The sequence below is a fragment of the Protopterus annectens genome, chromosome 10.part0 (assembly GCF_019279795.1).
Source record: "Protopterus annectens isolate FY-2018-M chromosome 10.part0, PAN1.0, whole genome shotgun sequence".
Lineage (NCBI taxonomy): Eukaryota > Metazoa > Chordata > Ceratodontiformes > Protopteridae > Protopterus > Protopterus annectens.
The window spans coordinates 1,166,526,038-1,166,550,404 of record NC_056744.1 but is presented as its reverse complement, the minus strand read 5'-3'; the positions used below and the strand labels follow the sequence as shown (position 1 = coordinate 1,166,550,404).

Genomic DNA, 24,367 nt, shown 5'->3' with positions numbered 1-24,367 from the left:
GTTTATATAATACATGAATTAGCAAATGCTACTGTTATCTGTATGCATTACTTAGAAGTGTACTGATGGCATGGGCATTTTGTCAGGGCATTTCACAACTTAAATTGAAATGCTGTGTATTAAATTTGTACACATTTCAGGGGCAGTTCATTTGATAGGAATAGCACTTTTAGCATTTCACTGATGGTTTGTTGGCAAAATGTGTCATTTGCCTGCATGGTGCCTTTCTGCTTGAGAGGAGACATGGAGATTTGTCAGGGAGAATGCAAATTTGGCAGAAGAGAGTTGCAGATGGGAATGCAGTAGGCGACCACAGCAGGACATATGATCAGGTGTGCCATATGGCCACTGACATGATCTCATCTGCACGTAGGAGACATTGCATGTAGGAGAGCAGCTGCAGTGGTCCATGATCAGATGAGTACCAGGGGAGCCTGCTACAGAGCCACCACTAACAGCAAATGAAGAGTTTCTGTCCACTGTCAGGGATCCAAGCAGCTCCCAGGAAAGTGCAGAACAGCATGTCCTTGACATTGGTGCAGCTGTTTCAGGGACAGCAAGTATGTCCCAGGAGGATCTTCCAAGTAAGCTTATGCATCTCAGTTGTTAAAGTCTCTTGTATGGTAAAATATTTACATCAATATGTTAGTTCTATTTAACAAGAAACACATAGGGCTTAGGTTAGACTTGTCATCCAAGTTCTTGTTGAAAGTATAGTTAATGGACATATAAATGGCAAAAAGGTTTTACCCCCTGAGTTACTGTTAATTGTGATTATGCTGTTCTTACCTTTTGCTTAACTTCTTCAAGGACCATCCAGCATATGGAACATACTATCATCTGTACCTGGTAAGCCAAACATTTTTATGTCAGTACTGATGAGCAGTTCAAAAAAATGTTTAGTATGTGATGTTGGTGTCAGGACTGTTGTGTGTACTGCTGTACTGTCTGTAATAGTGGCACCACTGTTAGTTTGTTAGCATATAGTGGACAATAATAGTGTAGGTATTAATTTTTTCCTGTGTTTGTTGCTTATTATCACAGTTGTTCCTGACAGTGGAAGTGTGGGAATTCTACCACCTGATGTCAGAGTATCATCAGACTTTGATGATGATGGTGACCATACAGAGGCACAGTCAGGGGTGCAAAAGTTGAATCTGACACTGAGGGTGACATATAGCCATCCGCTGTAATTCCATTGGACACAGCCAGTAGGCCTATGCCTAATCATTCCAGTGAACACTCAGATACTGGAGAGGTGGAGGGTAAGGACTTGATCAGGAAGTGTGCTTACTGTGGGTTCAGTGCCTGTTGACTCTGGCTGCAGCCAAAATGTGGGTTAGGTGCCACACGGGAGGGTTGGTAGGGGTGCTCAGAGGAGACCTGCTCTGAGTGTGTCTTCCCGTGCCACTCAATGTATGTTTAGGGCCTTCATGGAGGCATTCTCCAGAGAAATCCTTAGGGTTGTAGGTGTGGCACAGGCTGACATGCATGACTGCCTCCACTGTGTTGCTGATTCAATGGTTTGGATGAATGACACATTGGAATGAGTAGTATCTGTGATGGAACAACTTCTGGGAGGGGGACGGCATTCTTGTGGGTGTAGGTCAGCCATCTTGTCTGCTGCTAGCCAATGTGGACATCCCTGATCATGGTCCCATAGTGGCAATACTTCCGCTGCTCCATCAGTGGTTGAGCTGTCCACACCCAGATGTGGCAGGCCATGGGGTCGTGGTACTGGGCGTTCTTGTGAAGGGAGCTTTTCCAGCAGATATCAGTCACATTCAGGTAGCAGTAGTGCATCTGACCCTGGGCATGGACGTGCCAGTGCAACTCCTGCCACAGCCAGTTTTCATGGTTGGGTATGACAGCAATGAGCTGCCACTTCTACGATGCATGGCTCACACCTGTCTGACATACCAAGACATAGAGCTAGCACACAGCTTGGCTGTGTTCATGCAGACACTCACACAACAGTTTCACCTGTAGGACTCATACACATACTTTTCAACTGCAGATTTTCACAGAATGTCCAGATTTTTGCCTCACATTTTTGGTCAGTTTATCATAAAATTGTAGTGTACTGGCAAACCATTGGCAAATTATTGAGGGTTGAAGTCAGAAAATAACGATAGACATTTGAGTTTCAGACTTCATACACTTCAGAAAATTCGTGGTAATGCAAAACCTGTTATTCTATCAATATTCTATGTTTGTAAGAGCAATATTTAAAAAGTATCCCTATTTTGGGCCTTTGTTCCACCATTATTGATAGCTTTGTCCAGATTTCTTGCTCTAAGTGGTTGAGGGGTATACCCATACAGACACATACAAAACAGTTACATTGTTAAGCCGAGAGGATTAAAACTCATTTTGTCTCACTGGCCATTTGTTACTTTATCCAAATGTCTGCCTGCTTCTCTTTCTTACTCACACACACTCACCAACCTTTTACGTCAGCCTAGGCTTTCTGCCCCCCACAAAACACCCTGTGCAAGTGATAACTTTGCCATATCCCTGTTTTCTATCTTTTGGATTCAGGGATACATAGGCTTTGTGTCTGATGCTCTGGGGGAATCACTGACTTAGTGCTTAGTATATCTGCATTTGTGATGCTGAATTCATAATTGTACCTTTGACTTATATTGGTCTTAGAAAGTTAGACAGTTGATAGCATCACACATTTTTGCATCAGTATTGTTAATGATCTTATGAGGGTTGTGAAGTCTGAAACTGAAATGTGTCTCTTTACTTTCTAACTTCTCTCTTTAATGATTTTCCAGTACAAATGTGGGGTGATAAATTGAGGGCTTGCTATGACCATCATTACTTTTGAGAGGTATGACTATGTGAATCTTTGATGCCTGAGGCTTACTACTTAATAATGGGCACATATAAGTCAAATAAGTCTCTGCTGTCACATGTTAATGTCATTTCTGTGCATATCATTCACTGTTAACTTGCTTACACTACCAAGTAAAAACATGTAAGGGTATGCCAGTCATTCATATTATTACACAATATAGTCCAGGACCAACGCTTACATTGTAAATCCAGCAGTTGCAACAGTTTTAGTTCATGATTAACTCTGTCTGATGCTAGCAGTACACAGCTATTACATGGGTAGGTAAAGGTTGTGAGCATTGCCTGGCATCAGTGTTACTATATGTATGTGCATTGGAGGAAATTGTTAGCCCCTAAGGTGGTGAGTGAGTGTGGTATGCATTATCTCTTACCAGTGTAATGGCATATTGAGCACACATATGTCTGCCTACACCCACAGCAGCTGCTGGTTCTCCCTCTTGACTCCTCACCTGCATGTGGCTGTAGTGACCTTGTCATTGTTGATGGGATGTGCTCCCCTTCCCCTTGGTGATCCTGCTGAAGCTGTTTTCTCAGGATGATGCTATGTAGCATGGCACATACAGTGGATATTTCAGTACATTTACATGGATTGCACTGCAGGACTCCCCCAGATGTATCTAGGCAGCAGAACCTCGACTTCAGCAGCCCAAACACAGGCTCTATGATATTTCTGGTTTGAGGATGTGCCTCATTATGGCATTCTTAGCAGGCATGTGTGCATTTCTGATGGGAGTCATCAGCCACTGTTCCAGTGCATAACCTGCATCCCCCAGTAAATGACCCCGTGGGATATCCCCCTAGTGAACATCTGATATAGTTGGGAGGTGTGCCACATATGTGAGTCATGGTAACTGCTTGGGTTGCCAGCACACATGTTCAAGATGATTCCCTTGGCATTACACATGACTTAACCAGTTAATAGAGTGGAACCCTTTCTATTTATTTAGAGCCTTCTCTGTTACATGACTGGTGCCTTTATTTCTACATGTGTATAACCTATGACATCCAGTCCTTCAGGATAATGTGTTACAGGGTAGAACTCCTGCATATTTCTGGCCCTGTCCTCAGGAGTACGAGGAAAAATATATGTTGTCACTAGCATGTTAGAGCATAGCATTCAGGAACTGATGGAGAATCCTGGATGTTGATGCCTGTAACACCCCCAGTACATCCCCAGTTGGTCCCTGAAATGTAGCTGTAGCTAGAATTCTAAGTGCTACACATACCCTTGTCTCCACTGGGATGGGTTCTCCTTGGTTTGTCCTGGCTCTGAGTTGAGGACAACAGAGGTTGCAGAGTTCCTGTAGTGTGTGTCTATCCACCCTGCAGCTCTGTACAATTTCCATATCATGCAGATTGTGATAAGTTAACCAGGGTGTGAAAACTCTTCTCCTTCTTGGCCTTGGTCTATTAGCAGCAGCATAGACTTCAGCTTGTTGCACATACACATGAATTAAAGCAACAATAGCCCCTAACATTGTTTCTGTGTAGACTCTTTTCCATGGCTGTATTCCAATAGGTTTTGGAGTTTGCAGGGAAAACCAGCACTGAGTCTACACAGTTGCTTTATAGCTTGTTGAATAACTTATCCTTCTTGGATTGGCTGATTAGTATAAAATTCAGGTGATTATGTTGTAATTATCATGCCGTGGTGTTTACCTTGTTTGCTTGGCTCTGTGCAGCTCTACACTTGCTGAATCCAAAAGTTTGCTCCTGTGTGTGCGTTGTGCCTCATTGCGTACATGGTGTAAAAAGACTGTATGCTTTATTGATTCTGGCTGTGTTTACAGTTAATAAAATAATTCCAGAGGTGTGTTCAGAAATTCATCTTCTGTGGGAGAAGGCTCAGTGATGAAATCAGTAATTTTACATTGCCTTCTAATTGTCACATCTCACATCTATTTTCATTTCAAGCAGTTATTTCATAATTTACTACCTGCCCAGGAACAGTAAAGGTAATTAAGTTATCACAAATCATCAAAGGAAACCCTCACATTCAGTACATCAGAAATGGCTTTTTAATAGATGCTGTATGAGAAAAGGGAGAAGATGATGTTTAGTTTTGTTTTCCACAGTAAGATGAGGTTGTGGGGCTGAGATGGGGTTGTGGGGGCATTTTTCCCAAATCAGGGCAAACAGAGGACTTGCCTTCCTGCAAAAACTACCATTAAAGAGTGATGTGTGATGTTTTTGGTGTCACCCCATGGCAGTATTTTTTCATATACTTAGATGTCTTTGCACTGATTAGTTATATAATAATTTAAACACCATGAATCTTATCTGTCCTGTTTGCTGTCATCACACAATAATTAGTACACAGCAGATATGCAGAAAACCCAAGTACCCAACATTTTGTGCCAGCTACATTGTTTGGAAATGTTTCCATGTGCAGTTTAGGACTAAGCCCACAGTATGCAAATCTGTTTTAAATTAATGTCAGCATCAATAAATATAATATCAAGAAAATAGTTTCTGACTGAACTTAGCTGAATTTCTGAAAACCATTTTACTGCAGCTGTACTTTTAACATTTGACACTTTTCCATGTTTCACCGTGGACAGTTAAGGAACAGTCAGAGTAACAGAATCCTTCTTAGACTATAGTGTTCCCCAAATAAACTTTCACGCATGTACATGCCTGGAGGCTGCTTAATGTGGAGATGGGAGAGGGTATAATTTGCATACTAGGGTGATGTCACATAACATGCATTGCAACACTCCAAATGCTTTGATGCAACTGAAAGTATGCAGTTGCTGCCTTTTCTGAAACTTACAGTAATTCATATTATGTACAGATGATAGGTCAAGCATGCTTATTTGCAGCCACCACCCTCAGTCTTCACTGCCTGTTGTGCCCTGATATGCATCTGTGTCTTAAAATGCATACAGAAGGTGCATGCATGTTAGTAAACAGACTGGCTGCATTTTATTTTCTTCTGTAGTTCTTCTATACCATGATGACACAAAGATCATAGATCAAGCACTGAGCCAAGGATTTAACTGCTGAAATTTCTGCCATATATGACTCCTCATGGCTCTTCATAAGTGCATATATGTATTAGGATAGCTACTTTTATGGGCCATGTTAATCCTAGCTTTCAAAGGAGAGAATCAAACCCTGTACCTATAAGATAAGCAACTTAAACATTATGTGAACCTCCAGCCTGAAAGACATGAGCAAACTATAAAATCCCATAGGAACACATGGGGTATTTATCTGACGTAACTCTCAACCTCTTTATAGGTAAATACTAAGTGATCAATAGTCAAATTATTACATACTTAGCAATAACTAAACAATGAACAGAGGTGAAAATCAAACTCAGTACATGATGCCTGTGAGGTAAATGCTTTAGCCATTACACCAGTTCTCAACCTTAGAATCATCGTCCCTGACTGGGATTGAACTATCACCCTTTTTAACACCCAACAGAGTTAACCAACTGCACCACAGTACATTAAGGACCCACATCGGCAAAGCCAACTCAAGTGATACTGTTTGACTCGACTAACAACTTGATAAAGGTGTAACTTGTCATGAGGTTTACAACCTCATATTTAATTTTAGTTAAGGGGGTGCAGGGGTCAGAAAATGCATGGTCTGATAGGGTTTGCCCCTTAAGTAGAAAAAACATCACTGATTTGCCATTTAGCCAATCAGCCTCAACCAAGTAGAATTCCTTGAACCAATCTGTCATAGATGAAGGAAACAACATCCCTCTTTCCTTACTCACTTTTAAAAATTATTTAATAGCAATTGTTCCATTTCAATAAGCAAATATCACTTATGTGATCTTTTTTCTATTAAACAGATTTTCTTCAGGAAGCATTAATTTGCATTTACCTGGTTAAAAATACCACTTCAAATCAAGCAAAAGATCTATAAAATTTTAATATAGCATAAACAATATGAAGTAAATAGACAGATGATTAGAGGAATATGTCAGTGTTTGTGCTAACTACGACTTAAAATACCTTAATCTGAAAAAAATCATTTTACGTAACTGCTATTTTGTTTGCATTGCACAGTCACAGGCTGAATGCTAAGGCGGTCATAATTTTTATTAATTTATTTAGATAGTATTAAGCTCTTTAATACTTTGAAAGTATTATTTAGAACTGTATCATGTTGATGGACGTAATGAAAAGAGATCAATTATGAGAGACAGTTCAAGATGTTTAGGATGGACGTTTCAGAACTGTATTTTCAGCTTTCTGCTGTTTAATCATTTTCTCTTCTTGCAGCTCAGTTCTTCTACCTCTTTCATGAATCGAAGGCACAGCTCTTCCTGCCAGGGTAGAGCAACACACTGTACTGCTACCGGGAGCCCAACTCCACCCTGTACAGCCTGTGGGGAAAATTAGAGCTTTAAATAATAGTTTTGACAACATGTTGCACAGTAAGCAAAACTGGTTCTTCAAATATTCCCTTCAGAAACTGAACATGTAAACCATCTGATTTAGCAAAGGTTGTATCACTGTATAATGCATGCTGTCATTTAACATGCAACAGCCATTAAGCAAAGAAAAAAAATAATTTTCATCGACTGGTAAAAATTATTAAAGCACAGTGCACCCTCCGATTTCCCTGCCTTTTGGCAGTTAAATAGCTATGGTTCTCACAAAAAAAAAAAAAAACAGCAAAATTATTGCCATTAATATGCAAATGTATGAACTGAAGATCACATATGGTTGGAAAATTGTTTGAAATGAGTGTTTCATGAATGGAGCAAACTACTTGCAATTCCAATGGGGGGGGCTGTGCCACCACAGATCTTGGTCCTTATTATAATCACTTCTGAGTATGCCAGAATTGAGAACTTCTTGCAATTTGAGCACATTTATATGTGGGTAATTACTGAGACACTGTCCCCCCTGCATTGACAGCACTCCCTCTGTACCATAGTTTAATACCTGTTATACCTTTAGACCCTTGGGTAACTGCAGGGTAGTATCTGTATTTGTCAGAGACAATGTCAAATCATGTCAAATTACCCTCAACCCTAACCTGGAGCACCTGCAGACCCAAATCCCTCTTAACAAATCCAACTATTATTGCATATTGCTAGCTACAAATTCCAATCAATGTCCTCCAAAGATAATGGAAATTACGTTAAAACCACTGAGGAGTTAAACATTAAACTAATTACCTTCTTGCTAGGAGAATTCAATTGCCCAAAAATTGGCTGGCACATTTACATCTCTAAAATGGATATGGTTAGCATTTCCTAGACTTTGTTAATCCCAATGCACTGGAGTAAATTGCAAACCTACCCACTAGAGGCTTGAGCATCCTTAAACTGGTCCTTACCAACCTAGCAATACCTCTTCCCCATCGTGCATCTCCTCATCTCTCATTAAATATGACCACAAATCAGTTACCTTCTTTGTCAGGCTCAATGGTACCATCACACCATCAAATGAGACCATCTTTAGGGATATCTTCAGGGCAAAGCTACTTCAACTCATACAATACCTATGCAAAATTCAGTACAGTCTCTCTCAAATGGACCCAGCTGAGAGGGCTGACTCATTCACCTCGAATTTTTACAAGCATTTAAACAGAAACATTGAAAAGTCTGTGTATCCATCTGCAATAAATATAATGGTAAATTATTCAGGAATAAACCTATCTGATGATACTCCTGTATTAATAAATTGTATAATAAAAATGGAAAATAATGAAAAGTTGTAAGAATCTTCAATTGTTTAAACACATGCCAATTCAATGAGATGTATTATTCATAATAGAAATCATTTCCTATAAACACACACACCTCCCTACATCATTTCCTATACACACGCGCGTGCGCGCACGTGCACGCACACACACACACACACACACACACACACACATGCGCGCCCGCGTGCGCATGCACTTCCGAACACTATGGTATCTGTCATGTTCACCCACATCATTGCACTGATGAACCCCACCCCAGGGGACAACATCAAACCTTCGTTAGGCAAAAAAATAAACAAACAAAACACTAAGCAATCCAAGTTTCTTATTAAACCTGATAAAACAATAACTAATAAGCATGACATTTTTCATTGAAATATAGGTCAGACCCTATTTGGCAGAGTAATAGTTATGCAGACTACAACAAGAAGTGTGCCCACACCAACTCAAACGTGACACACAGTTTGAAAAGAGGTAAGGTAAAAATCCCAAATCCCCAAATGACAAGTGTAAGCACTGGCAATTTGTGGTACAGTTAAGTACAGTAGGAGCACATCACCACAAAAAGAACTTATACAAAAATAGCAGCAGTCTAATGCCTTCAAAGCAGACTTCAAACTTCAGCAGACATAAGGTTGGGGCAAAAGGCTGAAAAATGGACAGCCCACCAGCAACTGATCTGGTACTTTTCTATTGCTGTTTTTCAACCTACATTTAACAATGAAAGCCAACAGATTCCAAGGGCAGTCACTACAGTAAGAGGACCCCCCCCCCATACATGCATACTCACACTTGCACAAAGTGAACTTAAACAAAGACATTATGGATGCAAAGGCATTGGCTTTACTTCGAGGTTAAAAAAAACAGATTTAACAACAACATTAATGAATCCATATGCTCTTTAAAACTGAAATACAGGGCTGCCTGACACAGTTCATCCTCCTTTTTTGATTCATTAATGGCACATCAGGATACAGGAAAGTGAGGACTAAAATAAAAACTGCCATTGTACATAATACATAAACATTACAAGCAAGGGCTTTGACTTAATTGAAGTCACACTGTACAAATCCCTCACAGATATCCATTCATGCCACTACACAAAACATCTGGTCTTCCTCACCATCCAACCTGTTTGTAATACCACTATATAAAATAAAAGCCAATGAGCAGTATTATTCACGCAGTAAAAAGTAAAATGCAAACATAGATCTATTACTTACTCGGTACAGGGAAAGCCCACAAAATATTATACAGAAGGGTTACATGCACACATTTTCTAAGATGCAAACTACTATAACACTTTCTGATTAAACAAATTTATGACAGCAGCAGTGGTGCAGCGGTAGCATTGTTGCCTCACAGCAAGAGGCTCTCCCATTCGATTCTTGGCTGGGGTGTGGGGAGTGCCTTCTGTGTGGAGTCTGCATGTCTTCCCCGTGGTTGGGTGGCATTTGAAAGACATGCGTAAATGGGCGTGCCTTCATTGAAGGTTGGACGTTGAGCTGGCACCTCGGCGTTCGTGAAAATCTACTGCCAATCATTAGCAGAGCGGAGTTCTGCTGTGGCGACCCCTAACCGGGAAAAGCTGAAAAGACAAACGTTATTTTTCCTTAATTCATTGGGAGACAATGATACAATTCTTGGTGTATGTTGCATATATTAAAGTAATAGGACTTGGTATGCAAAGTCAGCAGATATCCAATGTCTTCCAATTTTACATGGAGTTAATGGAAAACCTCCAGAAAACACTAGTGACAACCTACATGCTAACTGAATAGGAGGTTTGGTGGCACTCATTTCCTGTAAGCAATGATGTGGTTCTTGCACTTTTGAGCAGCCAAGCAAATGACAGCTCTGGGTGCCACACCTACACCTCCAACTAATGGCCATTTTTAAAACGCTTTTTATTATTATTGGATTTGTGACTGTGTTTCTCTGTGGTTCTGTCTCGCTAATGACAGAGGGTGAATTATTTTACCTAAAGATGAAAAACTAAAAACTAAAAATATAAAACATCTATTTTTTAAACAAAGAATGCTTTTTATTCACTCACTCCAAAAAGTAAAAAATAAGGAGGAAGAGTGAAAACTTTGCAAAAGAAACACAGACAAGCTGATTTCAGAAAAGCATTCAAGGCTGGTTTTCCTGATTCCTGCCACTTCTGGTTCCTCATTACCACAAACAGCAAGACCAACCTTGAATGCTTTTCTGAAATTAGCTTGTCTGTGTTTCTTTTGCAAAGTATTCACTCTTCTTCCTTATTTTTTCCCTTTTTAGAGCGACTGAATAAAAAACATTATTTATTAAAACATATTTTTTATGTTTTTTACCTGCTCCATTTTGTTTTCAGTTTTAAGAAATCTGCTTGAGCTGGTGTTTTTGTTCTCTAGGCTGCACATTTCACATATTTTTTAATTGGTTAATTGTTTATTGAGTGATTCTTAAATACACAGTGGATTTCTGGTTCTTTGTCTTTTTCTGAAAAGATTTTAAGCCTGCATAGACTAAAGCACTGCTAGCATACCTCTCAACCTGGAAACATCAAAAATCTGGACAAGGCCCATGAAAAATAGATACAAATCTGTACGCTGATTAACATCTAATTTGCATACACAATTATGTAACCCCACCCACTCCAATGGAGTTGTGGGATACCAACTTTCAAACGCAAACTGAAGAACAGACAGCCAAAATATGGCAGAGTCTCCCTGCAGCCATCCCAATGTCCCATTACCTGGCTTGCCCCATTTACCATAGACACTAAATTGTGCATACAGCTTCACTTCTGCAATGATTTGGATTTTATTTTTACATTTTACAGCACAACAATGCAGAAACACTAATAGACATCTGGTAAACAAAGCAATACTGTCTCACAATGAAAATAGGCTTGGCATTAAAACTTCTCTGCCCTTGAAACTCACATTCATTGAAACAGCATTGAAACCCACACCACATCCAAAGAAAATGCATCTGGCCAATGGTGGATAAAGATTACCTTTGGGCTATTTTCAAATCCTTCGCCCCTTGCACACAAAACAAGAAACATACATGTGTTATTTTCTTTGATACACCTTCCTGACTGAGCGCATTTTAAATTTATTGTTTGAACAATTTTCCAGTAGGCTGTACTGTAGGCAATGAAACAAAAAGCATGAACCAAACTGCCCAATTCAGAACATTTCCATCATAAAAGTCTGCTTCCACACCCACACTATAAATAGAATGACAGTAATATAAGCCATAGGCATCTTGCACAGTGTCTCGCACTTTACAATTTCATATTTTTTGGGGGGGGGACAAAATGTCAAAAACCAAGAACACATTTTAAACATTGCTTGTATAATTTTTGTAAAGTTGTTAGAATAAAATGTTGTGTTACCACCATGCATTTCACTGGCAAATTTTGAACCCAGGTCCCTATTCACTACAGTCAGAACATACCACTATGCCAAATCAGCAACTTCCTGAAACATAGGAAGACAAACTTAATGGCTATCATTTAGTGAATTCATTTCTTACTTCTCACCATAGCTCTCAAACTCTTAGTACAAAAAACCTGGAAAAAGCCAATAATGGGGGAATACAAATTCAGTTCTCACTTCTCACCATAGCTCTCAAGCTCTTAGCACAAAAAGCTGGACAAAGTTAAACAAAGACAACAATAAGGGAAAACAAATTCAGTTCTCACTTCTCACCATAGCTCTCAACTCTTAGCACAAAAAACCTGGGCAGAGCTCAAAAGTGGTGGTGGCTAGTGACTTTAGGCTCTTTTTACAGGGTTTGAGCCTGAGTACCTCACACACACACACACACACACACACACACACACACACACACACACACACACACACACACACACATATGAAAAGAAATCCTTTCTGACGGCTTCTATGTGCAGCAAGGGAAATAAAATACCAGTCTCGGCGAGGAACAGCTTCTCTGTGCAGAAAATAAACACACACACACACACACACACACACCAGTCCTCGGCACACACTTACCTTTCCTCCGTGTGAGCGAGGAAAATAAAAGAAATCCTTTCTGCAAGGATCACCACAACATCCAAGTCAGTGTCATCATACCTCAGCATCTAAGTCTGTATCTTAATACGACATCCAAATCAGTATCATAACACCTCAGCATCCAAGTCAGTGTCATAATGCCTCAGCATCCAGGTGCATATCATAATCTGGTCATCTGTGTCACATTCAGGGCTTTTTAGTCTATGCCAGGATGCCTGCCTAACAAACCTTTTTGAAGATAATATTAAATCTGTATTGTAAGCAGAGGATGGAGACAAGCCTAAAAAAGGCATTTAAGTAGATATCAAAAAGAGCTGACAGATAAGAGCTAATGATTAATACTGAGTGTGAACTGTCTGTTTGGGGAAGGATAAACTCCCATCTGCCAGTCAGGAAAAGAGCTTGGTGTCACAACCACAGGAACAATGCATCATCAGGGAAAAAGTGACAAATTAACAAAAAAAACGAGACCTTGGAGAAGCTAAGATGTACTGCACAATAATAGGTGTAACAGTCAGGGTCATATACCTTTAAAAGATGATGGCTATGTGAAAGCAGAAAATCTGTGTGGAAAGCATGTAGAGATGTAGACTCTGACCTGAAAGAGAAGTTAAAAAGGCAGTACCATTAAGGCAATAAAAAGAGTGGTTGAAAGACATACAGATAAAGGTGAGACAGCCTGGGTTATAGTCATTAGAATGGAAAGTAGAATGTGATATGGGTGTGTATACAGGGCTATTAAATTGGACTTTTAGAGAAAATAATGTGAGACATGTTCTAATTGTGAGGAAGGGTACAGCTGGTAAAGTACAAGGGGAAGCTTCAGTATGGGAACCAATAAATGTCTTTATTTAAAAACTGGCAACTGCAAAGTGCTCTCATAATGGCTACTGCAAAGAAAAACAAAATAGTTCATGCCATATATGAGACAAGTAGAAATTAAGCAGTGAGGAGGTACAGCTATAGGGTGGCAATTGCAACAATGGGGCAGACAAGGCAGACTAGTAGTCTTCTGCTGGTGACCTTAGATAATCTGCTAGACAGGCAGACAGATAGATAGATATTCCACAGATAGACATATATTGTAGGTGTTGAGCCGTAGGAACTCATGTGGAGGCAATCTTACAGAAAAATATCATCCAAATATAATATATATTTATTTTGAAAACAAAATTGCCTGTGTTGCTAGATAACTAGTGGCACCTTCACACACATGACACAATGGCTTTTCTATGCAGCAAGGAAAATAAAAACACACACACCTCAGTCTCGGTGAGGAACAGCTTCTCTGTGCAGCCAGCAACTAAAATAAAAAAAACACACACACACACCAGTCTTGGGAAAATAAATCCTTTCTGACAGCTTCTCTGTGCAGCAAGGAATATAAAACACACCAGTCTCGAGTCGACGAAGAACAGCTTCTCTGTGCAGAAAATAAAAACACACACACCACCAGTCTCGGCATACACTTACCTTTACTCCGTGCAAGTCAGGAGCGAGGAAAATAAAATAAATCCTTTCTGCACACACACTTCTTCTCCATGCAGAGCGAGGAAATCAAGGCAGGCTTCTAAATAAAAGAAATCCTTCTCCAGTCTGCATGCAATAAAATAAATCCCTCTCCGTGCAGCCAACAGTGAGGAAATCCAGGCTTCTAAATTCAAGAAATCCTTTCCGCATTCACTTCCGGCGAGCCTTCTAAATGAAAATACAGCCTTGCTTTCTGTTCCCGCTCTCGGGAAGCATTTGAACTGTGCAAAGCTTGATTCCGACAGGCTGGTAGCCCTGACGAGCTGACGTCATCACGCACGTGATGACGTCAGCTCACAATGCGCGAAAAATAAAAAAATTTCAAAATAAAGAAAAAAAATTGGAAACAAAAGGGTGCCACTCGTGAATCGTGGCACCCCATTATTTGGACCCCAAAACTCGTTAAAAACCGAGTAATTCGGGACAGTTGGGAGGTATGACTGCTAGTGATTCCCTGCTAGTTGAGGAAGGTGAATTCATATTTCTTTTTGTCTGAGTGATACAACAGCTTTCTGTTTTACCTTCTCCATTTTGTTTTCTGTTTTAAGAAATCTGTTTAGTCTGGTGTTTTGTTCTATGTAAGATAGACACTTAAATTATCTAGGCTGCACGTTTCACATGTTTTTTTTCCATTGGTTAATTGTTTCTTGAGATATACTTAAATACACAGTGAATTTCTGTCTCTTTGTCTTTTTCTGAAAATATTTTAAGCCTGCATAGACAAAAGCATGACTGGTGATTCCCTGCTGGGTAAGGAAGGTAAACTTGTATTTTTTGTCTGTGAGTGATAGAACAGCTTTCTGTTTTACCTGTTCCATTGTGTTTTCTGTTTTAAGAAATCTGTTTGGCCTGGTGCGTTCCATGTGAGAGATAGACACTTAAATTACCTAGGCTGCACATTTCACATTTTTTATTGGTTAATTGTTTCTCGAGTGAAACTTAAATACACAGTGAATTTCTGGCTTTTTGTCTTTTTCTAAAAAGATTTCATGCCTGCATAAACTAAAGCTCTGCTAGTGATTCCCTGCTAGTCCCCCACCCTTCATTGATCTACTTTTTTAAATCTGGTAATTTTAAAATGCCCATACCTACTGTAAATTGAGCTTAATAAGCTCCGCCCTTTCTACACTGCCATTGGTATCTTGAATTATTTGCCTTTCCTTATGCTTATATTGAAAAAGTGTCTTTTGCCTCTTGTTTATTCTACTGATTTTACTTGCTCTGAATTAATTATATAGCTAGCTGTTGGATAAAGTAGTGTAGTTTTCTACTCTATGAAGCACTTATTTTTACAGCAAGAGGTCAGTGCTTTTCTCCATCTAGTGCACTGATAGGTAGCCTGGTCTGTTTAGGTTTGGAAACACTTGAGCTTTCTGCTGTAGTTTTATTGGCTGGAGGATTTATTAATGAGCTTAGCTTGTTTTTAGTACCTTTATACATTCTGTACAATTGAGTGGCTCTTGGCTCATTTATACAAAGCAAAGTACTTTTATTCAATGAATACACTTTTATAAGCTGTTTAAAGTTCACTGTTGTATCTGTATCTTTAAGTTTGTTTGTGGTAGCATTTCCTATCCTTTGTTTGTGGTAGCATTTCACTCTGGACACTCCTTTACTGTGCATTTACATTAGGAGGACTAGGATTATTGATCTAGTGGCAGTAGCTGTCTACCTGAGCTGGGAAGCACACAAAAGGGCTCCAAGTATTTTTTGCACTTCTGTTATATACTCTGACTGTACTTTAGCAGCTCAAAAAAAACTACTGTCTGCTGCTGCTTTAAGTAGTTAATTTCATTGTATTACATTGTATCTGTTAGTTGTTTGGCTGTTGTAGGTAGTGCGTGTGGTCTTGTTACACTTGGGCTACAAACCAGCTATTCTGCACTGACAAGGTGTTCTTCTGCACCCTTGTGGCAAAAGAAGTGTGCTAATCAAAACTGTCTGAGCTGGGGATTGCTGGTGGAAGACTTATCATCTGCTTTCCTGATTGGTAGTTAGCTTAAAACTTTCTCGCCTTCAGCCATCACCATACCAGATGAATTATGGCATTATGGTGACTTACCTCTGCTGCTCCCCCTTTTCTGAATGTGTTTCAAAGATATTTGCTTACCTAATCATAACAGAAATCAGCTTCAAGCACAATAGAAACACCAGACTGTCTGCTTAAAGACAGCCCTTCCTTTGGTTGTATTTATAACAAGTAAGCTGCAGTAGTTTACTGGGTATTTCTAATTCTATGACCCACCTCCATATAGATATATAAATGTTCTTCTCTATAGTCCCTTATACTCAGTGAAACTCTACTAACTATGATACTTCTGGTAGCTAGATGAAGGAGGCCTTGCAGACATTAGCCCTGTTCTTAATAGTTCTGCCTCAGCCTGTACTATTTTGTTTGATACATTTAAAGATATTGCATACTATCAGTCCTATGACATTAACATAGTTTTTTCCCTGTTTTCATACCTTAGCTGTTATCTCTCACTGTCTGTTAACTGGTATTGCAGACATAAACCACACAAGTTATGTGTTTTAGGACAAATTTGTAAATCACCACAGTGTGCGCAGTGACCTTGGTTGGACACCGGGCTGTGATCATGCTACTTGTGTTTTACATGACTTAATACATAGCACATACTTAAGATTAAATTTGATATGTTTTTACAACAGGGGAAATCAATGAGACTGGCTTGCCCTACAGCTTTTCATTTATACATCCAATACATACTTTAGAATGGTGGCTTTCCTTTCTTTCCTTCAGCTATCACCATACCATGGCTATCTGCACATGGTATTCTCTATCTCTTGAGCAGGAATATTGCTATATTGTATTGTTACTTAGGGAGCATTTATATTATAATTATTGCTAATTTCAAGATCCTATTATTGAAGTCTGTTGTTGGTATACATGCATTCTGCTATTTTATATAATTATACCCCAGTCCTTCCAGTGCATTCTTTTGCTCTCCTGTACAATCTAGTTCTTTATCAATACAGTGCTGAACAATAAATAGCTCAGTCAGTTTAGGCATGGAAGCCACTTCCTATTTTAAGCTAAATGGATAGCCTTTTTTTCTCCTCTGCCTGCCTACCTGCCTATTACACTCTACATTTGAGGACAAAGAAGCTGTTAAGCATTTGTGTTTTAAGTGTATTTTACTTCAGGGTTTCTTGTTGTTCTGCACTCTTCTAAGCTACAACAAGTAAAGATATGCCAGGGTCTGGCAGCTGTACTTAGACAAGCTTCACTTGTAGTCTAACAAGGACACCCACCCTACACTGCATTTTGGAACCGATGAAAATCTTATTAACTGAAGCCCTTGGGGCACAGCACTTTTAAAGGCATAGGCTGGGAGTGTAGTATCCGACAATCGGAAGAGTTACAAGAGAGTTTGTTTTACATCAGATTATTTAAATCTTAGATTCCTAATACCAAGATCTCCTCATGGCCAGCAGGAGTTAAGAAAAGTAGTAATTATAAATACATGGAGATGTACCCAATGACATGAAATTTACACAAGTCATGCCTCTCTTTGGGTATGGATAGAGAGAGTTGTCTTCTGGTCCCCCACCTGGAAAATGCATGATTTGTGCATACAGAGATATATCTAGTTTTAAATGTTTCTTCAGGCCAGAAACTGTTCTGACACAGCTTCCCAAGTTACTTTGTCACAGTTATGCTTCATAATGGACTATGCCAAGGTTATGCACTGCACAGACCATTAAGAACATGTGGAATGCTCTTACCATAAAAAAAGAAAATGAATACCATAACTTATGCCACACAAATATACTACAACATAATATGGTAAGTTAACATGGATCGTTTCAAGACCCAAGTGAGGAGGATCAATGTTCTCGCTTACCTTGAAAATCAGAAGAGTGATGTACTTTTTTCCAGGAAATAGGTTAATAAGCTCATTGATGTATACTAGGTTATCAATCATTTACATACCTCTCAAACTCTTAGTGTAAGAAATCTGGACAAAACCAAAAGTAATGGGGGGAACAAAGGACCAAAAATAGGGACATTTTTAAGCATTGCTCTTATAAACTTAGAAAGTTAATAGAATAGCAGTTGATTTCATTAGAATTGATTTTCTGAAGGGTATAAAGTTTGAATCTCAATTGTCTGCCATTATTTAGAGACTTCAATCCTCAGTGATTTATCTGAAAATGACACATTTTATGAGGAACAAACAAAAATATGAGTCAAAAATCTGGCCACTCTGAAAAACTGGACAGTTGAGAGGTATGCTCATGTAGACCATTAGAAGGCAGCCACTGCAATTCCCACATCTTGCTTCCTCTGTCCATAAAGACCTGAGGTGCTAGACCATGTATGAGTTTACAGATTCCTATTCAATCATTCTAGCTGGATTTAAAGAAGATTAGGAGATACTTTCACTGATATGGAGACAGGGCATATTCCATAGGTAAAGGATCCTTTGGGAAAGGCAGCTATCCTGCCAAGAGGTTCTATTAATATTACAATGCAGATTTAGATCCACAGAAAGGTGCTAGCAGGATAGTCTAATGGTTCTCACATTTCAGCAGCAGGAAGAGAGAAAATGTACAGTTTCATGTGTTTGCAGATTGAGGCCATTCTCCAAAGGAAAATGAAGATACTGTTAGAGAAACTCTGTTGCCCACAGCAATGAGCCTAGCAAGCCTGCACTGTGGCATATACAGTAGTGTGCATGCACCTTCAGAGGCAACTTTGTACTGTATGACAGAGGATTAAGACTATGAACTGATAATCTGCTGCTTCTTGTAGTCCAGGGTTTGAATCTCACTCTGCCCCACTCTAAACAAAAATATGCAATAATATAACTGGCTATACTTGAATAGAGATAAATATTATTATAAATTATGCAACAATGCTTCTCAAAATGTCAATGCTGTTTCTTTCTATACTGTTCTTCAGAACTGTAGCTAGTTATTCTGGCACCCTGTGCAGTTCACCCAAAGTATTGTACCCTCAGTTCATAGCTGAGATAAAAAAGTGCTTCTCAAAACTGCACAACAAATAGAAATCCTCTGCTGTCTAAAACTGTAACAAGCTTCTTAATACAAATTTAAAGCAGCTTGCTACATCTAAATCACCTCACATTAAGCACTTCAGCCATAACCACAAATGCAGTATCAGCATTTATTATGAAGTTGCAATATCCTCATGCTTTCATAACACAACGTCAGTACTGTATTCCCACACCATTAGCAGTTCCCAATTGCTACCACTTCTAGCTTGTGCATGGCACAGCCCCCCATCCCTTGCTTTAGCCTAATTATTTACTATACAAACTTAAATTAATTATTTATTAAGTTTAGAAATAGTGACTTAAAAAACAGTTTCCCTCTAATATGGTTTTTGTTAAGTTTTCTCTAGAGCTTGCATTGCCTATCTAACAATACATACTTTGATAGTTCAGAACTAATATGCTGGATTTTCAGATTGTTGATGTGGTTCTTACTAACATTTATCATACTTATTTTTAGTGGGAATTATTCAAATTATTCTAACAATACAGACTTTGACTGCTCACAATTAACACATTGGAATGCTAGATTACACATGCATTGCTCACATTTATCATACTTATTTTCATTGGAAATTCCTAATACTGTTGCATGACATATCTATGTATCTAAAATAAGAAGCCCTACTGGAATCTCAAGATTCTTCACTGAGAGTTCTGAAATTCTAAAAATGTGGCCTCCCTCCTTGGGATATAAACAGCAAAATGTGAAACTCACTGTTAAACCTAAAATCATTTTTTACAAGAGGTAAGCCTCTTTATATCCCAATGAAGGGTGATATACCCACCTACACACACACACACACACACACACACACACACACACACACACACACACACACACACGCATATATATATATATATATATATATATATATATATATATATATATATATATATATATATATATATATATATATATAAACTCCATTATTGCTGTTACATTCGAGAAGAGAGAGAATATTCTTAAGATACAATAATTTCAAAATTAGTATATATTTCACTTTAATGCACCTCAATATTCATTGTTTTGGAGATTGTACTTATGGTTCTCAAACATATAATAGGAGCCCATAATATTAATTGCAATATTCTTTGTACTTATGTTTGTCTATGATTTCTTGTGGCTATTTACCATAAAATACCACATATACTATAAAAAAACTAAGTTTTGTAAGAACTTACCATAACTGTAGAAGTCCGACTAATCACTGTTGCAGTATTACCACCAGACGGGATGCCTACAAAGGATAGCCATATGTCTGCCCAGCATACTAAAGCCTGGGTGCCTTCCTCTCATGCTGTACTTCCAACATATAACCATCCAAAAGGATCCAGAAGTTTCACATGGGATGGATCAGTATGAATTACCTTAGGATTTTCTTACCCCAGATCAAAGAACTGAAGCAGGATTAGAAATAACTGTATGCATATGTACATGTCAAGATTAGGGGGGGGGGGAGAAAGAAAGAAAGAATCCACCTTATCCCAAAAATTGAAAAACACAAAAGGGAAAAGGAGGGAGGGAGTGAGGAATGAAATGGTAAGGTAATGTCTTCCACAACTGTACTGGGTTTTGCAGTTCTAATGTAATGGGACTTAACTTGGATCTGGAGTTGTTTGCCATGGAAAGAATAAATAGCCTTAGAAATCCTGTTTGAAATAATCTGTTTGGAACCTGGAGAATATAAACACTTGTCTTGAAAAGATACAAAAGCTGGTCAGATTTCCTGAAACTTTTGGTTTTATTCAAGTAAAATGTGTGTCTGTCTGTGTACATCCAAAGAATGCAATACTCTTCATCTTTTGTCCTGAGGAGAGGGAAGATGTAGGCAAGTTGATGGTCTGATTTCACTGACCATCTTATGCATGACGATACAGAAGTTCTGACACCCTTCAAGCAGAAGTCAAAGCCAACCCAGATGTTTAGACACAAAGAAACTGCAGGTTCAAAAGGAGGAAGGGTAAACTTTTCCAAGACATAATACAAATCCCAAGAAAGGGAAATGGTTCTCTTTGGTGGCCTGATGTGTAGGACACCTTTTAAAAATTGTTTGACCTCAAAATGAGAGGAAACAGAGGAATCTACAGGCAGGCAGACAGAGAAGGCTGACAGATGAGCTTTGATAGAAGAGAATGCCAGCTTAAAACTGAGCAACTAAGTCAAATAAAGAATATTAGGGATCCCCAAATGATAAGGGAACTAATTTATTTTTGTGGCACCATAAAGAAATTATTTTCCAGTTAGAAACATAATATTTCCTTGTACCTGTTTTTCTATCTACCTGTAGAATGCTAAGCAGATCCTCAGTAAACTGGTGACTAAATGGAATTAAAATTCTTTCACGCAAAGAGTCAGATTCGGGGTCCATAGATTTTGGTGAATTAGAGAGCCTTTGTTCTTTTTAAGTCCATTCTTCAAGATAAATTATGACGATTGCCCTGACCAAGTGAAAAAGATGGGAGGACCAGTGGTGTCTAGTCTAAAAGGGAGTCACCAGAAAGATTTCTGTCTTGTTCTTCTTGATTTGGGGAATTAGAGCAAGTGGAGGGTACACATAAGGAAACTTCCCTTTCTAAGAAAAAGACATGGCTTCAGTCCTCAATGCCCAAAGGCATGGCAGTCTGCAACAGAAAAGCCTGTTATATTTGGAGGTAAAACTATCTATTTGGAGAATATTTTACTGATGGACAATGTCCAGAAAGACCTTTCTGTTAAGCATCCATTCATGAGGTACTGATCCAGATCTTCTGAAAAAAAATCTGCCACAGTGTTTTCTGATGGGATGTGCACAGCTTAAAGGAAAACTCCACCTCTCATATAGTTTGACTCAATCATTAGATTTCTTTTCTCCCTACAATATGGTTCCAGTACTGTGTAGTTACCAGAAACCTGCTTGTACTTTTTAAAACTTTTATTTCCTTGCATTGGAGTGAAAGGAAAGGGAAAGCCCACCTACTTTTTTTTAAACTCAACTTCTAACATACTTTGCAGAAAAATTCATCTCCACCTGCATGACATATCATAGACACAGTTAAATCTGTAGTTTACCTTGTCAGGTACTGCTGTCCATCTTACATGGGCAATTAATCCTGCTAATGTCAGAACACAGCAACTGATATAAAAAATACAGACAGCTGTGGAACTGTTTTCCACTGTTTTTATTGCAGAAGGGAGGAGAACTTAACACTCCCCTTTCATAGCAAAACAAAGCAATTAGATCAGTCATTTGTTTAAAGGCAATTGTCAACTCTTTTGATGAATTTACATAAGCAGCAACACATTGTTGAAATGCTAAGCTTTAAATGTTATTTACAATAGTTTATATGGTAAGATAAGTTAAATGTAGTATCAAAGATTTCTGCGACATTTAGAGAAAAGTTAGAAAATATTTTTTCTTGTAAAAGTATCACTGCATTTACCATGTTCAATCCCCCCCACACACACACACACACACACACACACACAGGCCAGAACTGCAGAGAGTCAAGTGGGAACCCTATCAACTAGGTGCACTGATAGTGTTCATAAAAAAGGTCTTTTATGCTTCTTTATGACATCCTTCCAGAGGGGGGATGTGTATCTGGTATATGTAGATCCACTGTAAGAGATTCCCACTGACTTTTGAGTCAGTACTTACATTTAGAGTGCAACCATAATATAAAGCTAAATTTACTTTATTATACATTTACTATGTGCCCTTGCATTAAAAACACTAATAAAATGAAATCAGAAGTACTTAACTGTTTAAATGCACACACACACACACACACACACACACACACACACACACACACACACACACACACACACACACACACTCATATGCTTTTGTACATGTAATTTATACACATACACATATCAAGAAACACACACCCGTACTATGTGTGTGTGTGTGTGTGTGTGTGTGTGTGTGTGTGTGTGTGTGTGTGTGTGTGTGTGTGTGTGTGTGTGTGTGTGTGTGTGTGTGTGTGTGTGTGCAATATGTGTACAACATAGTATAGTTAAACATTATTAATGTATACATTGTAGTAAATGTTGCAAAAATTTACTTGGTCACTGTCACACATTGGCTATGTGTTGCACTTGCAATCTTGGTCAATGTCTTTATGTCAGTGAACAGAGGTCGGGGGGGTCAAACATCATCTTTTCAGAAGGGGGAGGGGACGTCAAGGATGGAATTGAATGCACAGGTCAACAATGTTTTAAACTGTTCAATTTTAAAAAATATGAAAGGTGATTTTAATGTATATAATTTCTCTTCATTGGAGGTTAATGTGAATGATTGTGACTTATTGTCCAAAGGTTTAACTTTTGTGCCTATGAGAAATTTTGATACTGCATGTACATTCGTGGATCTTCGTCAATTTGTAAGAAAACTGAATCTAAATGTGTTATTTAGAGCTGTATAACATGTTAGTAACCCACTGCATATAATCCACCATTACATCCCTCTATAGCAATGTTTGATAAGATATGTGAAGTTGATGTCAGGAATCTAGATAAAAATGTTCATTTTTCTAATCTGAATAAGGCTGAATTTGACAGTTTGAAAAAATTAGGATACAATAAGGACATAAGAATTATAAAACCAGATAAGGGTGGAGGTATTGTAATTATGGACACAGGTGATTATAATGAGAGGATGATTAAAATTTTAATGAGTTTCTTTAAATGAATTAAATCTAACATATAGTAAGATTAGGAATGGATTGAATGATTTATTTATTGAAGGTTCCTTGTCAATTGATGAGTTTAATTTTCTGTCTGTTCATCACCCTGTTACCCCATGTATTTTTGGGTTGCCTAAAATGCACAAAAATATGTGTGACCCACCAATGCGTCCTATTGTTAATAGACAAGGTTCTATTACTTATCCTATAGCTAGATATCTAGACATTAACTTAAACATGTATGTGGTTGAAGAGACTAACATATGTAAGGATTCATGGGATTTTATGAGGAGAATCAATAACTTAAAATTCAACGAGAGCAGCTTCTTCGTAACCATTGATGTAAAGGACCTCTATACTTCAATACCTCATGATACAGGGGTTGAATGGGTGTGTGACTATTTACTTGAAAAAGGGATACCCCAACCCAGAATCAATGTGTTCGAACAACTGTTTGATCTTGTTTTAAAAAACAATTGTATATTTTTTAACAAAATTTTTTTATTCAGGTGGTGGGTGTTGCTATGGGTTCCTCTTGTGGTGGCCTTT

The 24,367-nt window shown here is 38.5% G+C and overlaps 1 protein-coding gene across 2 annotated transcripts in view; it reads right to left on the bottom strand.

Moving 5' to 3' along the window:
- Positions 1 to 6,731: 6,731 nt before the first annotated feature.
- The window catches only part of FAAH (fatty acid amide hydrolase), an 811,281-nt gene continuing 793,645 nt past the window's right edge, over positions 6,732 to 24,367 (bottom strand). For both annotated transcript variants that reach the window (XM_044085911.1, XM_044085912.1), the window contains one exon: positions 6,732 to 7,213. In XM_044085911.1, coding sequence (XP_043941846.1) covers positions 7,091 to 7,213 — 123 coding nt within the window. In that variant the 3' untranslated portion in view covers positions 6,732 to 7,090. The remainder of the gene's footprint in view (positions 7,214 to 24,367) is intronic.